The sequence below is a fragment of the Gallus gallus genome, unplaced genomic scaffold (assembly GCF_016699485.2).
Source record: "Gallus gallus isolate bGalGal1 unplaced genomic scaffold, bGalGal1.mat.broiler.GRCg7b scaffold_42, whole genome shotgun sequence".
Classification (NCBI taxonomy): Eukaryota; Metazoa; Chordata; class Aves; order Galliformes; family Phasianidae; genus Gallus; species Gallus gallus.
The window spans coordinates 31,006-47,043 of record NW_024095994.1 but is presented as its reverse complement, the minus strand read 5'-3'; the positions used below and the strand labels follow the sequence as shown (position 1 = coordinate 47,043).

The window sequence follows — 16,038 nt, the reverse complement described above, 5'->3', positions numbered from 1 at the left end:
AGAATTCATTGCTCTTCCGTCCCGGTGAACTCACCCAGCATCGCGTCTATATCCGCCCAGTCAGGATGCTGCTTTTAGTGTCGTTTCAAATCTTTCAGCGACCCCGAGCGGATCGCTCCTATACTCCTGAACGACACATTTCCACTTGTCAAAACCGGCACCTTAATTCCAATGGGTCCCCTAGAACCCATTGCTTGGTTGGCGTTTGGAACCCGAAGGTCCTTGAGGTCCCTTCCAATCCACGCCATTCCGTGACTTCTATGACGACTCGTACGATGATTTCTGTGACTTCTAATCTAGGACTGCCACTAGGGCAGGCTGTCGCCTCTTCACCTGCAGGCGTAAGCATTGTACTGGTAGCCTTTGCTACCACGTAGTTTCTCCCACAGGTGCTCAGTGCTGGAAACTCCCCCTTCCAGCTGCTTCCTTCCCTCGCCGCCTGCCCTGATTCAGGGCAGGAGCCTAGAAGAGCTCAAGGACAACTCTTCACATATCAAGCCTCCCCAGCCCTTCCCTATGCACTAGAACCCCATGGAAATGCTCAAAACAGCTGCTTTTGCACAGGGTGTCTTTATTACTCACAAAGCGGGGTCTTCCAGGGGACCCCAGCCCTGCTGACACAGGTAACCGGGGCACTAGATGGCTATGGGGAACCCCGAGAACCGCGGGCATCTGGGGAAGAGACGCCGTCCGTGGGAGAGCTGCTGGGACACGTGGGCCAAAGGGAAGGGTCTGTGCGGATTTTGCTGCACAGCTGTTCAAACTCCGCTTCAAAGGAGGAGGGGAACGGGCTGGATCCGCTGGACACATTCTTCTTTTCTTGGGCAACTACGGCATCTTCTGTTGCCTCTCCCAGCTCCGCTCTGCCTTCACCTCCAGATTGGCCTCTCTCCCGGTCACTCTCAGGATGAGCTTGTCCTGGAGCTGTCTCTGCCCTCTTGCACACTCTGTGAGAATGAGTTTCAGAAAGCACTACTCACTGATGGGAATTAGGAGGACACTTAAAAGACACCGCAACATTCATCCGAGCAGCATGCTGCCAGCAGCTGACTTGGCCGCCCAGGATCCCGGCGCCACAAGTGCCTCCTTGCCAAATGCAGCAATTAAGTGTCTTGGGGAAAAGACAACTCACGGATATTTGTGCCACATCCACGACACAGCAATACAGGTCATCACCAGCCCAGACAGCAGCACAGTTACAAGCACTGTGATCACTAGGGTGAAGTGCACCTGCAGAAACTCCTGAAGCACAGCCCTTGTGTTTTTCCCAGCATCCACCCCTGAAAGAAATGAGATAATGCTGCATGTTACCATCACCTGCGCTACAGATCATCTCACTGTGCGCTTCACGGACCCACGGGATTTTCTTTTTCATCAGAGGCTACCACCTCTGTCTCTGGTGCCTAAGCACCAGGGGACAAAAAGGACTGCTTCCACTTCTCGTTGGGCAGGGTGAGGCTGCACCACCACTGCCCATGTATTCCTCTGGGCCGAGGGCTGGCGCTCTGCCCTGGGCTCTGGGCTTTGGCTGCGGGGAGCACTGCACAGCAGAAGCCCTCACACTTTCCCCAGCGCACGTGTCCTGAGCTCTTCCTCAGGACACCGCCCAGGCTGAAGGTCAGCCTCGAGCCAGCACAGGGCACAGCCGCAGCCAGCCCAGGGGAGAAATACTCCTGCACGCTCCTACCACACAGGATCCAAAAGGGCAGAGCTCACAACTCTCTGTGAGCACTGGGAGGTGAGCGGCGGCGTCACAGAGGTCTGCATGTACCTTCTCGGGCATGCTGCTGGAACAACTCACCAAACCCCACTGAGGTCAGCCATTTTCAGAGAGCCACCCCGGGCTTCTTTTACATGTGCTCTGTGCTCATACGCTCAGGTTTGGCTGCTGACCTGGGGTGCAAGAGCAGGCAGGAAGAGCCTGCAGGCACACACTGACTCTGGTTAGTGACACTGGATGACCACAGGACACAAATTACCTGGCATGCCAGTTGTCGGCGCTGTCTGTGTTCCTCTGGCCGAGACTGGCAGTGTGGGATGGCTGCCAAACCGCAGCGCGTCCTGTGCAGATGGTTGGTCACTTCCTTCCGAAAGAAACAGGACAGTACCATTGGATGCGACGTCCTCTCATCAGGAACTGAGCTTCTCCTACCCTGAGCTCAGGCAAAGTCTGCAGGTCCCGGCCCCCCAAAGCCACTGCGACCCCCTCCGCTGCCCAAGGGCATTTGGGCCCTCCCAGGAATTGGAGGGTGCCAAAACCTCTCACGCCTCCCGAGGAATAAGGCCCCTGGCCAGGGCCCTCACGCACCGTGCTGGGACCATCACCAACCATCCTGTTCCACCCATCACAGCCAGGCACCTGCACGCTCAAATTCAAGCTCCGGCAGAACCATCTCCAGAATCACCATCTCCACCTCGTTTCCAGCATTAGCAAAGACAGCCACCCCTGCTTGGGATGCTCCTCCTGCCTTGAACTTGCTCAGCAGCACAGAGGGCTTTGTTCAAACAGGAGCACAGCACTCGCCACTTGCTGCCATCTGGGTGCCAATGTCTGCACAAAGCAGCTCTGACAAGTTACGGTCGTGCTGGGCGAGCAGCTGTCTCAGGGTCTTGGCTGGATGCAGAAGTGCCAGCAGACCATCTCTGGAGCTTGACAGTGCCTGCAAGGTCTTACACGGAACACCACCACACCGCGGCTCTGAGAGATCCCTTCCTGCCGTGCAGGCTACAGCTTATCCACCCATGCATATCAGACCTCAGCTTCCCAAGTCTCACAGCGAACACACTCAAGTATACCCACCACGCGCTGCCTTCTCCATTTCCTTCAGGAGTTCCTTTAGCCCAGGAGATAACCTCGGGGAGTATCTCCCTCTTCTAGATGTATCCTTTCCTCTTTCCGGACCTAACACAACGTAGGAAGCTACATCGCCTGTGCCGGAAGTTTGGAAGATCAGCGGGGAGTCAGTGAAGTCAGTAAAGATAAACTACTTACCCCTGGGATTCCAGCGGGGCTCCAGCACAGGAAAGAGCTGAGGACTTGGCAACGCCTTCCCTGGCCGCACTTCTGCAACCAAAGGTCCACAAAAAGTTTCCATCACACACAGCGGCATAACTGCGCTGCCGAGCATAGCAGGGGATCGCGCAGTGCAAGGACATACACCACGCAGGACTACGCTCTCACATCTGCCGAGAGACCTGGCTGACGTTTGGCCTTTGCGCTGTCAGCTGTCACAAAGGATCTACAGAGCCATGACATACCCATGTGAGATGACGGACTCCCACGCATCCTGGATCGCAGAGGGGAAGCTGGATCACCTACACCTCCAGTCACACCTGCAAACACAGCACACAGCAACTCTCATTAAACATTCTTGCGGCCAGAATGACAGAGGAGGCAATCAAAACAGGGGACTCCTTCATGACACTGTTCTCTCCCTTCCACTCAGGAGCATCTTTGCAACAGTCCCCGGGTGCCTGCAGTGGCACCGCAATTGTGGCAAAACTAGCCACGTGTGGAGCTGCCCAGAGGAAAGCTCTCCCGCAGCTCGACCCAGCTTCACACTCAACTGAACCCTGCCTGCTGGCTCTGCAGAAGGCACTCGAAACACCTCACGGCTGGAGTGGCTGGCAAAGACACCTTTGCAAGGCAAAGCACGCCACGCACACCACTCATCCTGACCCACATCCTCCCTTCTCTTCTGCAAAGGGAGTACGAAGACACACTTCACTTGGAAACAACATGAAAACCTAAGTGCTCCCCCCTTTTGCTGATCTACCTACGAGACTGCACTGAGTCTCGTGGACCTGATTAAACTGAGACTTTGACAAGCCACTGCCTGGAGACACAGCTGTAATCGAGGGCACATGAGAAACGTTCCCACTGCACGCTGTGATCTCCCTCTTCCTTAGGAACCAGCAGCGTCTGGAAGGGGCTCCGGTAATCACCTGCCATGCGGGCGCGGCATGAAAGATCCAGAGGGGCACACAAGCCAGCTGACCTGTTGGCTTTGGAAAGCTGCTGAAGCAGCATTCCAAAGAGTCTCTCCAGGCCACGTGAAAGGACTCTCAGGGACCTCACCGAAGAACACTCATCCCCTTGAGGCTTCATTACTGGGGGGCCTCGGATGCACAAAGGCCAAGCCAACACCACACTGGGAGCATGGAGCGCCCAAGAAATCGTAAACACCCATGCTTCTCACAGAGAAGAACCCGCTGGCCAATGAAAAGACGAACCACTGCTGAACCATCACAACCAAATAGGAACAAATATCGAGAAAATGAAGACTGGAGACTTACCTCCAGCATCCACACCGGGCTCAGGGACACGATTCCACGCTGTTGATTGACCAAGAGGGCCTGCAGGCACAAGCGGGATCAGACACAGGTGAGAAGAGCTTCCACTGCACACTGGGGCCTACATTTCCTGAGTGACCTGCAGGGTCTGGCGCTGGGTCAGGGAATGACCCACATACCAAGGCCTGGGTGCTCTCAGCTGATGGCAGGGGTAACCATCCCACTCATATGTGGCAGCTCTCCAACTAACCAAACACTTAGGACTTATCTGTGCAAGCCCTTCAAGGTGTAAGCACATTAGGAAGACCTTGACAGCATCTTCAGTAAAATTACCAACAGTTAGGGCATGCATCGTTCTGCCGTTGAGGAAACACACGCTCACAACTTACCTCTGGGTTTCCCCTGAGGCACAAAATCCGGATCCAGGCGACCATCCGGAAACGGAACACCAAAGGCGCCATCTAGAATCAAGAAGAACAGACGAGACTAGTTCCCATTGCATGTTGCCATCTTCTCCCTTAGTAGCAGGAGGTGGGTCAGGTAACGGCACGGAAGAAAGACTCGGGCCGTGATTTCCAAAGTTGCAGAGCAGCCAGGAGGACCTGTTGGCTGGCACCCGGCAGCTCACAAAATACTCTCTCCACATGCCTCATGGACCGCGTGGAAGAAGATACAGCCCCTCGGGCTTTCTTACTGGGAGATCTCTCACGTACACAAAGGAAGGTCACACTGGAGGAAACCATGCCTGTCTCTTCCTCTGGGCCGCGGGCCAGGGCTGTGCTGAATACTGGCATTCGACTACGGGGAGTGCCATGAGGCTGGGTCAGAAACGCTCACGCTTTTCCCAGCACACATCCTCTAAACTTCCCCCCTACGACAACTCCCAGGATGAAGGCTGTGCTCCAGCCAGCAAGAGGCCAAGTCACGGCCCGACAACGGCTGGAACCAGCCCTGGGGAGCAGAGCTGCCACGGGCTCTTTCCTGGCCCCTGAGGTGCTGCCCATCACCATCGGACCACCATGGAAAGCAGGCCCCAGGGAACCGTGCTCTGGCACCACGGGGATACAGCCTGACTTTTGGCCCCCAGTGCTGCTCACTTTTGGCCCCCTCTCTGCCCACCCACCTGCTCCCGGTGCTCGCCACGGAGCAGCAAAGCTCTCCCGGGAACACACGGCGGTAAGGAGGAGGACGACAACGAGACGGACAGGGGCCACGGACCCCCACACTCGTGCCATGCTGCCACCACAGCTGCTGCAGCCACAGCAAGTGCTGCTGTCGAGGCAGGCACACAGTGATCCTGTAGCTCGGGACAGACGTCACAGATGGGCGTTATGACCTCACGGCTCAGCACAGCAAGGTGGGGCACTGCGACTTCACGGCCTCGTGATGCTGGGTAGGAGGCTCCCCGTGTGCCCCTTGTCTTGTGATGCGCTGCACCAGGGCTGCCTGGGGTCGCTGCTTGGGGCACCTCTGCTGGGGAGAGCAGGGGCTATTTGGGCGCAACCGTGGCAGCGAAGCTGCAGTGCAGCCACCTCCCCCAGGGAGCACATCCTGTTGGGCAGCTCAGGAGGGTGAGAGTCCTCCCAGGGTAGGCGCAGAGCTCTGTCCCTTGCTCTGGGCACCATCACCGTGGGGGACCATTCCCTGACACCTACAGAAAACCACAGCTGACGCTTGTCACACTTACATCGTAGAATCACAGCACCATAGAATGCCCTGGCTTGGAGGGGACGTTAAACAAGTGGTACGTCCAACCCCACCACTGTGCGCAGCGATGCCACCCACTGGGCCAGGCAGCCCAGGACGCCACCCAACCAGGCCTTGAACACCTCCACGGACGGGGCATCCACAGCTTTGCCGGAAAACTTTCATAGTGCCTTGACAACCTCAAGAAGGAATTTCTTCTTGCTCAGCGGGCCCAGAAGAGACGCAATACAGAAACAGGGTCTGCAACAAGGACGCTACTGCACAGGATATCCCTGAATGTGAAACTTGCCCTGAAAACCAAGCAGATAAAGCCTCACTAGCACGGAGGATGATGTCTGAAAAATAAATATGGGGAGGTACGCTATATGACCTTCCCACAAACCTGGCAACTTATGCGTCATGTCCTTGCATGTTTTTTCAATACACCGCATTGACTCTCCTTTGTCCGCATCTGTTTGCACTTCTTCAGATTGACAGCTCAAGACTGTCAATCTGTCAACGACTGGCAGCAACTCCACAAAATCCTCCATGCCAAAGCAGCTCCTGCAGATGCACAACGGAGTCCTCCACAAGGAATACGAGCTTATGCTGCAGCATCTGGAGAAGCAAGCTGCCTTTGTGGTGCTTGTTCGGGAGGCCTCCTTCGGATCACCTCTCAGCAACAGCAGGAGAGCTTTTCTTCTACATATCCATGCACCTCGGTACCTTTTCCCACCCCTGAACTTCGCACAGTGCTTAGCACGGAAAATAAGGGAAATTCACAAGGAAGGCAAATATACAAAAGGAAAGCAAATCCAGGAAGAAGAACCAAAAGAGGAAGGACCAAAAAGCCAAGGAAGGCAAAGCAAAATCACCTGAAAAGCCGAGAAACAAAGAGGAACACCCTGAAGGAGGGAGAAAAGAGTTCCAAGAATGGGAAAGGGAAAAGTATCAATCACCACATCTGAACAAAACAAAGGTATTGCAACACAGGAGCAGCAATAAAGCAAGACTGACAAAAGAACGGCAAACAACAAGGAAAACAGAGCAAAGTAAAACAAAGACATGAAATACAAGAGTCCAGCACATGAACTCAAGACAGCATCACGGCAAAGCAAGGAAGCCAAACACAGGAAAACAGGCCCACTGCCCCGCCACAGGCATACACTGATCTAGGTAACTCTGTGACAGCCAGCTAACACAAACGGGAAGGAAGTAGGAAAGCAGTCTTTTTGGACTTCACAGGCTTTCCTCCTCATCAAATCTTGTTCTGCTCAGGAGCAAAAAGAGGGAAGCAATTCACCTGGATGACAAAGGGGTGCAGCCTGGTTCCACCCCTCCCTCACCTCATTTCAGGGCTGGCTGCCCCAAGGGAAGGATCACTGCTTCAAATTCTGCTCTTGTTTAGTATGGTGTGAGCCCTCTTCCTCACAAAGGGGTAAGCAGTTCCATCTTCATTTACTGGACTGAATCCCTTCCACCCCCTGGGCAAGGGAAAACTGTGCCTGTGATAGCCTTGGTCTACAGTTGCCATTCTGGGTTAACCAGTGGTACACTTCCGTTGGAGGCCTGGGTCAAAGGAGGTCCCTAAGGGCCAGCTGGGTCAGGCCCCTCTGGCTTCAAGCAGCAGAAAGGCTTACAGTAGCAGCTGATAGCCGACGGGGGATACCACTCTGTGTAGAAATGGGGGTACTCAGCTGTGTGAACTCCTTGGACAGGCCAAACAGCGTGGAGGTCACTTCTACTGGTAGCTGTGCAATTCAGGAATGAAGTCTGTTGCTCAGCTTGGACGCCTGACAGCATTTTGCGTGCTCCAGCAGCTTTACTCTAAGCAATGTATTGCTGTCAGGCAGACTGGGGTTTCTTTACCACTACCTCAGCAGGAACAAGACTAGAAATACGGTCCGTAAGTGCACTGCAATTGAACAAAAAAATGGTCTGGTTTGGCTGTAAGAATAGTGTATTTGAGGGATTTTTGGTGGATGTGGGCTAACAGGACAACTTCTGTTGGTGACTGGTTTCTGGGAAGGAGAAAAATTACACTTGGTTTTAGGGAATCAGCCTGGGATTCAAGCGACTCTTACTGAGAAAAGGGACAGCTTCTGTGGGTAAGAACATTATTTGGCGAGCTGTTGTAAGAGCGATGGAAATCTCTCTTGTTGTAATAAGAGATGGAAAAAAGCAGGGGAGTTACCTCGTAGGAAAAAAGAGCTCAGGGGGCTTGAGACAGTGTCTCAGAAAAGGCGTGCCTTTGCTTAGGATTGCTCTGTGTCTGAGTTTTCCTTGCTATTTGTGCATGAAGCCCCCAGATGGGAAACCCAGCCTCCCCCTCCAAGTGAGGACATTGCCCAAGCAGCCCCTGGGGCTTGGCCTGAAAAGAAGGAAAAAACCCAACAAACAACCAAAGCAGTGCAATGCAAAGCAACAGAGAAAGAAGCATAAAAGAAAGAAAAGATGTTAAATAGCAAAAGGATAAGCAAAGAAAAACCACATGACATGGAAAGAACAAAGACAAAGACAACTCTTGGGATGGAATCAAAGAATGCCCTCAGGCATCTGTCCCCTCCCCTGAACCTTCCTACGTCCCAAGAGTTTCTGCCCAGTGGGACCACGTGCAGGACAGCAGGCTTTGGCTTGATGGGCTGCAAGGCCAAAAAAGGGCGGCTCCAGGCCCCCCAGAGGATGTCACAGGTGACATCACCCACGCTCCTGGAACCTTTGTGCTGTTACAATCAGTTTCCATGACGATGACAGGCCGTCCACAAGGACAGCTGGCAGATGTTTACAGGCACCTCAGCTGGGAGATGCACTGCCCGCAGCCGCTCGCCGTGCCCTGGGGCTGAGAGCAGCCCTGGCAGAAGACAAGCTCGGTCTCATCCCCTGCTGGATTACGGTTAAGTGCTACTATTTAGTCTTACTACTAACTGCGGACTGTTACCCTTTGGCATCAGATTGGCGGGTTACTGGATTAGATAAGGCTTCACGTGGAAATACTACTAATTTCAGTCAGTGCAAAGGCTTCAGGAAAACCCCTAAGGATTGGCTTAAAGGTTACTGTTAGAGGCTAGCGTTTAGGATGAAGAGTTACCATAGTAGGTTAGGATGAAGGGCTTCCCTTCAGTGACAGGTGAACAGTTACCACATCGCATTAGAGCGAAAGATTCCCATTTTGGTTATGGTTAAGGGCTACCCTTTGGTGTTAGGACTAAGGGTGGCCCTTACTTGATGAGGGCTAACACCATCCCTGTTGCGTTAACAGAAAAGGCTTAAGGGCTACCCATTAGGAGGGTTAAACATTACCTGTGTGTATGGCAAGCAGATTATAAGGCAAATAGGTAAAGGACCAGAGAGATGATCGCGTTTCCAAAGGAGGAATGAAATAACAAGCTTACCTGTATCCTGGGCACGCAGAAGGGCTCCACTAAGGGTGACCTCCAGAGAGAGATCCTTCCTCCTTGGGAGTCAGCCCTTACATGGTGTCTAGCAGGGCTGCAGCCAGGGTCCACCCCTTCCGGTCACTCAGGTGAAACTGCCATCACCTGTGCCCCTGCAGCTGACTCAGCACTTGCCTCAGGTGGTCAAACAGGGGGTCAGGCTGTGATTATACAGTTCCCATGTAAACCACACATCTTTGTGATTTAGAGTTCAGACTTTCAGTTTATACATTTGGATTAGTGTTAGGAGCTAAAATTTCTAGTAGAAGAGAAAGGAAAAGAAACCCTACTAGGAAAAAAATACAGTGCAAAGAAAAAAAGAGCACCAAACTGAAAAAAAGAACAAAAAAAAACCCCAAGCACATCAAAGAAAGCCAATAACAATAAATGAAACAACAACAAACACCAAATTCAAAAACAAGCAACCAACGCTAACAGAACAGAATACACTCTCACGGAAAAGCAAAGATGACAACAGAGTCTGGAAGAGGCAAAAACTCAGCATCTAGGCCTGGGAAGATGACAGAGAACAATCTACATACACCAATGCCGAGAAAACAGGGCAATAGGCCCGCATGGATCCAGCCAGCTGGAGAAAAAGCCACAAGAGCACCACAAGGGAAGAGGCAAGGAGGCCCAGGAGGCGTGGACCCACCTGGGAAACTCCAAGGAGCTGCAAATGCATCAAGCACGGCAGGAAAGCCCAGAGAGGAGGCTGCAGTTCAAGAAGCCAGAAAGGAACAGACAGAACAGAACAATCAAGGGAGAGAGCACATCAGGTAAGTGAAGGCAAAGGAAGAGCAAGGCTGGGGCAAGGGGACAAGGAAGACATAGCCAGGTAAGGCAACTAAGAATGAAGAGCAAGGGAGAAACTCCAAGCAAAGCCAAGAACCATCCTCTGAAAAGGCAAGGAATGCTCTCCTCTGGGAGGAAGAAACTAATGCAAAGAAAGGAGCAGGTAATGAAAACAAAGAACCAAAAAAACCAACCAGACACAAAGACAATGGAAAGCAAAGCAAAAGGCGCACTACTGAAAAGCAACAGGGGAAACAAAACCAAACGAGGAAAACAAAGCAATTAAAACAAGTCACGATACTGTATTCCATTCATGTGCTTTACTCGTGTATATCGTGGCAAACCAAAGACGCCAAACACAGTACAAAGAGAAAAACACTCACCAATGCTTAGCACTGAAGAGAAGGAAGAAACGAAAATTCTCGAGCAATGCAAGGCAAACATACAAAAGAAAAACCAAAGAGCAAAGCAAAACAAAGCCAGGAGCAATAACAGAAGGAGGAAGTACTAAAAAGCCAAGGAAAGCAAAGCAAAAATCACCTGAAAAGCCAAGAAACCAAAAGGAATACCCTTAGCAAGCAGAAATCCAGCCATCAGAGGACTGTGTCAACTCCATGGATTCCAGTGACACCTAGGTATCTGCAACATCAAATTTCAGCCAGGCATCCCGGGCCCTTGGTGGCCTATGACAGCAGCGCTCCTACAGAGTTCATTCTCTTACACCCTGATACCAAAGACATGCTACCTGTGAGTGGCTATCTCAATATCTGGCTGCCACAGGACTTGCAAGGAGTGACACCAAGTTTTCTCTCTCTAGTCAGCACACAGAAGTTACTTTGGCTGCTCTCTTCTCCTCCAAAGGCAATCTCGTGCCATGCAGGGAGGGAGGACGTGGTGTACTTCTAGCATCAAGTTACATGTGGTCAAGTCAGGTGATGACATACCTGCTCCCAGCCTGAATCGTCACCCTTCGTGAACGCTGTCACTGAAAGCTTGCTGCTATTGTGTTAGCTGATTCTTGCTAGCATTCCCTCCTGATGAGCTTCACATACATCAGGGCTTGGACAAGTCTTACTGACGAGGGCATCAAAATTGCCATCTGGCCGCAGTGATCTTCTGGACACTAGCTTTTCATTACACGTGAAACAATCTTTCCTGCAAGATATGAAGAAGGAGAGAGAACAATGCTCAGTCTGTGGCAAAAAGAGAAGCGTGTGTCCCAACACTACCACTGTTAGAGAAAGCACTCCTCATGACTCAAGTTTTACAGAAAAGCTGGAACGAGGCTTCTCAGCTACTTGATCTGGCTGTTCAAAGAGATTAAAAATCAAACAAAACAAAACAAAACAACAGCATTCTGTATTTAGAGTCCCTGTAATATAGAGTATTATAGTCTGTCTTTAGAGTTCTATAATATAGAGTACTATAGAAGTCCTACTCTGCACATTATTTTTGCCCTTAATCCAATGGCTGGATTTGCCCTGAGAAAGGAGGCATTTCTGATGCAGATTACAATGAAGGCACAGTCCTTCATAGGACCCGTAGGATGAAACAAAGATTCAGAAACCCACTCTGGAATTCAGGCACTCATTACTGGGAAAACTCAAGCACAGTCTTGTCCTTCCTAACGTTTTGTTCTCAGTTAATTAATATGTTAGGCTCATCTGTAGTTTTTTTCTCCTGTAAAACAAAGAGGTGTCACTTGCTGAAACGCCACTGATTACTTTATGGAGAACAGTGTTCTTGTTTCTTCCTAATGACAAGGGTATTTTTGCTAATTGCTCAGCAGAATTTCCACAGGCGCAGTGTGCTTCAACTAAGTGTGACCTCCGAACACAGGCAGCCACCATCATCAGAAATTAATACTTAAAATGACTGCCTTAATTGTTTTTGCTGAGCTCAGAATTCTTTTTGCCTTGGAGAAAACAGGAACTTGCAGTTGAACAATACAAGAAAAGCACTCTGTACTTCACTGTACTCTTTATTTTTCCTCTTGCCCCACTGATAACTACAGAAGGCAAACATGGGTAGCTTGGCCTTGAATGCCTCCAGGGATGGGACACCAGCAGCCTCTCCAGCCTGTCCAGGTCCCTCTGGATGGCTTCCCTTCCTTCCAGACTATCGACTGCACTGCCCAGTTTGTATCATCTGCAAACTTGCTGAGGGTGCACTCGATGCCATTGTCTGTGTCCCTGATGAAGATGCTGAGGAGCACCGGTCCCAAGACCAACCCCTGAGGGACACTGCTTGTGATCAGCCTCCACCCTGGCACAAAACCATTTGTCACAACCCTTTGGCTGTGTCCAGCCAGCCAATTCCTACTCCACTGAACAGTCCATCCTTCCAATCTATACCTCTTTAATTTAGAGAGAAGGATGTGCTGAGGGACCATGTCAAAGGCTGTGTAGAAGTCCAGGTAGATGACATCCACTGCCCTTCCCCCGTCGACCAAAGCTATCACTCCACTACAGAAGGCCACCAGATTGGTCAGGCACAATCTGCTCTTGGTGAAGCCATGCTGGCTGTCTCAGATCTCTTTGTCTCATGTGTGCCTTAACATAGCTCCTAGGAGGATCTGCTCCATGATTTTCCCAGGCACAGAGGTGAGGCTCACCGGCCTGTAGTTCCCCGGGTCCTCCTTCCTCCCTTTCTTAAAAATTCCCAGGATCCTGTTGCGATTCATCCACACGCAGACATTCTGGAAGACAAGCATCTGAGACTGGCCAAAAGTGGAACAGGACGACTGTTTGCTGAGGGCTTATTTTGCAAAAACATTTTAAACATTTTTCATTTTTCCAAATATCAGTTCAGCCTCTCACTTCTTTCTCTAAAGCGGATAATAACATTTATGTCTGACTCTGAAATTCCAAGTGAAATGAATTATACACCCAGTGGTGTGAGCTGCCCAGAACAATCACTGAAAGAGTATTCGGCCTTCTTAAAGGAGGTGATTTGGAAGTCTGGATGCATTCTTATACGGCAGCCCACCGGACCTGCTTGCTACGCAGCCCGGTTAAGCACGCACTGCCATTCCTTCACTTCTCACAGCTCACTATGCCATGAAAAAATGGACAGAAAAAACCATCAGGGATTTCCTAGGCAAACCACGGATATCACAGAATCATAGAATATCCTGAGTTGGAAGGGACACACAGGGACCATCAAGTCCAACTTCTGGCTCCCCAAAGGACCACCCAAACTCAAACCCTGTGCCCAGGGCACACTGCCAGCTCAGATTCAAGTTGTCAGCAACCACAACGCCCAGATCCCTCCCTTTTGGCAGGGCTGACCTCCAGCCCCTCGCCCCCCCACTCTGTACCTACAGCCAGGGCTGCCGCATCCCAGGTGCAGAACGCAGCGCTTGCTCTTCTTCATGCAGATGGGGACCACCTCACATTTCTCCACATCTTGCTGCAGGGCCTCTCAACCCCCAAGGCAGTCAACATTCCTCCCAGCTTCACACCAACCACAAACTTACATCATACAACGGCCACATCTTGATTGGAACCAACAGTGAAAGCATTACAGAGAAATGGCCTTCAAACGGACCTTCAAACTCACCTCGCCTTGCCTTGCCTCGCCCCCGCCTCGCCTCGCCCTGCCTCACCCTGACTCGCCCCGCCCCTCCTCGCCTTGCCCTGCCTCGCAACGCCACGCCTCGCAACGCCACGCCACGCCTCGCTCCCCCCTTGTCCTGCCCCTCTCCCCCGCCCCGCCTCGACCTGCCTCACCCCGCCTCGCCCCGCCTGGCCCCGTCTCTCCCCGCCTCGCCTTGCTTTGCCAGGCCTTGCCTCAACCTGGAACGCCTTGCCACGCCCCGACTCGCCCCGCCTCGACCCACCCCGCCTCGCCTCACCCCGCCTCGACCACCCCGCCTCGCCTCACCCCACCTTGCCCCGCCTTGCCTCGCCTCGCCCCACCCTTCCCTGCCTCGCCCCGCCTCTCCCCGCCCCGCCTCACCTCGCCTCGCCCCGTCTCACCCCGCCTCGCCCAGCCCTGCTTCACCCCGCCCCGCCCTGCTTCACCTCACCTCGCCTTTGCCCCACCTCGCCCCGCCTCACCCCGCATCGCCCTCTGCCTCGCCACGCCTCGGCCCGCCTCTCCCCACCCTGCCTTGCCCTGCCTCGCCCCGCCTTACCCTGTCTTGCCCCGCCTCGTGTCACCTCGCCTCGCCCCACCTCGCCCTGCCTTGCCTCGCCTCTCCTTGCCTTGGCATCGCCTCGCCTTGCCTCTCCTCCCCTCGTCTCGCCCCGCCTCGCCTTGCCTCTGCTCGCATTTTGAATCGCCTCGCCTCGCCTCTTGTAGCCTCACCCTGTCTCGCCCCGCCTTGCCACACCTCACCCCACCCCGCCTCTCCCCGCCTTGCCCCGCCTCGCCTCGCTCCACCCTGCCTAGCCCCCGCCTTGCCCCGCCTCGCCTCGCCCCGCCAGGCCTTGCCTGCCCGCCTCGCCCTGCCTTGACTCGCCTCGCCCTGCCACACCCTGCCCTGCCCTGCTTCGCCTAGCCCTGCCTCGCCCCAACTCGCTCCGTTTTGTTTCCCCTCACCCCACCATGCCCCGCCTTGCCCCGCCTTGCTCCGCCTTGCCTAGCCCTGCTTTGCCTCACCTCGCCCTGCCTCGCCCCGCCTCACAACGTCTGGCCTCGCCTCGCCTCGCCTCGCCTTGCCTTGCCTCGCACTGCCCTGCCCCGCCCCGCCTCTCCTTCGCCCCGCCTCACCCCGCCTCGCCCCGCCTCGTCCCCGCCTAGTCCGGTCTCACCCCTTCTCGCCTCAGCCCGCCTCGCCCCGCAGCGCCCTGCCCCCCTCGTCGCGCCTCGCCCTGCCCCGCCTCGCTCCGCCTCGCCTCACCTCGCCTCGACTGGCCCCCGGCATTGCCCCGCCACACCCCGCTTCGCCTCGCCTTGCCCAGACTCGCCCCGCCCCGTTCGCACCGCACGCCTCGCGCCACCCCACTTTGCCCTGCCTCGCCCCACCGCGCCCAGCCTCCTTCCCGCCTCGCCACGCCTCGGCCAGCCCCGCCTCGCTCTGCCTCGCCCTGCCTCGGCCCGCCATACCCTGTCTCGCCCCGCTTTGCCCCGCCTCGCCTCGCCCCACCTTGCCTCGCCTCCCCACCTGACTCGCCTCGCCCGCCTCGCCATCCCCTCCTTCAGTCGCCTGCCTTGCCCAGCCTCGCCCCTCTTCCCGCCTCGCCGCCTCGCCTCTGCCTTGCCCCACGCCTCGCCACTGCCTCGCCCCGCCTCCCCACGCCCACCTTGCCCCGCACGCCTCCCGCCTCGCCTCGCCTGCCTCCCAGCCACGCCTTGCCTCTCGCCCCGCCTCCCCGCTCGCCCCGGCCACTGGCCTTGCTGCCTCGCCTCACCCCGCCATTCCCATCGCCTCGCCTCGCCTTCGCCCCACCCGACTTGCCCCTCGCCCCCTACCTCGCCTCGCCTGCCACGCCTCGCCCAACGCCCCCACCGCCTCGCCTCGCTTCGCCCCCGCCTTGCCTCTGCCTCACGCCTGCCTCTTCCCACCTCGCCACGCCTCAGCCCGCCCCGCCTCTGCGCCCGCCTTGCCCAGCCTCGCCCCGTCTCGTCCCGCCTTCGCCTTGCCCTCGCCTTGCCTTCCCCGCCCCACGCCCCGCCTCGCCTCGCCCGCACCACCTCACCCCGCCTGCCTTGCCCCGCCTTCTCGCCCCGCCTCGCCTTGCTGCCTTGCCCCCAGCCTCGCCTGCCTCCCCCGCCTCGCATCACCAGGCACTGCCTCGCCAAGCCCCGCAACGCACCCCCGCCTCGCCCCACTCGCCCCGCCTCGCCCCGCCTTGCCCCCCCACCTCGCCTCGCCTCGCCTCGC

General features: G+C 54.9%; 1 protein-coding gene across 15 annotated transcripts in view; it reads right to left on the bottom strand.

The window, feature by feature from the left end:
* Positions 1-554: 554 nt before the first annotated feature.
* The window catches only part of LOC121108853, a 22,138-nt gene continuing 6,654 nt past the window's right edge, over positions 555-16,038 (bottom strand). For 6 of the 15 annotated variants that reach the window (XM_046906109.1, XM_046906110.1, XM_046906107.1 and 3 more), the window contains 8 exons: positions 4,683-4,754; positions 4,297-4,356; positions 3,259-3,333; positions 2,993-3,064; positions 2,801-2,920; positions 1,980-2,084; positions 1,133-1,280; positions 555-947 (listed from right to left, as the gene is read on the bottom strand). In XM_046906109.1, the coding sequence (XP_046762065.1) occupies positions 644-947; positions 1,133-1,280; positions 1,980-2,084; positions 2,801-2,920; positions 2,993-3,064; positions 3,259-3,286 (777 nt within the window). In that variant the 5' untranslated portion in view covers positions 3,287-3,333; positions 4,297-4,356; positions 4,683-4,754 and the 3' untranslated portion in view covers positions 555-643. The other 9 variants (XM_046906106.1, XM_046906111.1, XM_046906112.1 and 6 more) reach the window with 8 other exon arrangements.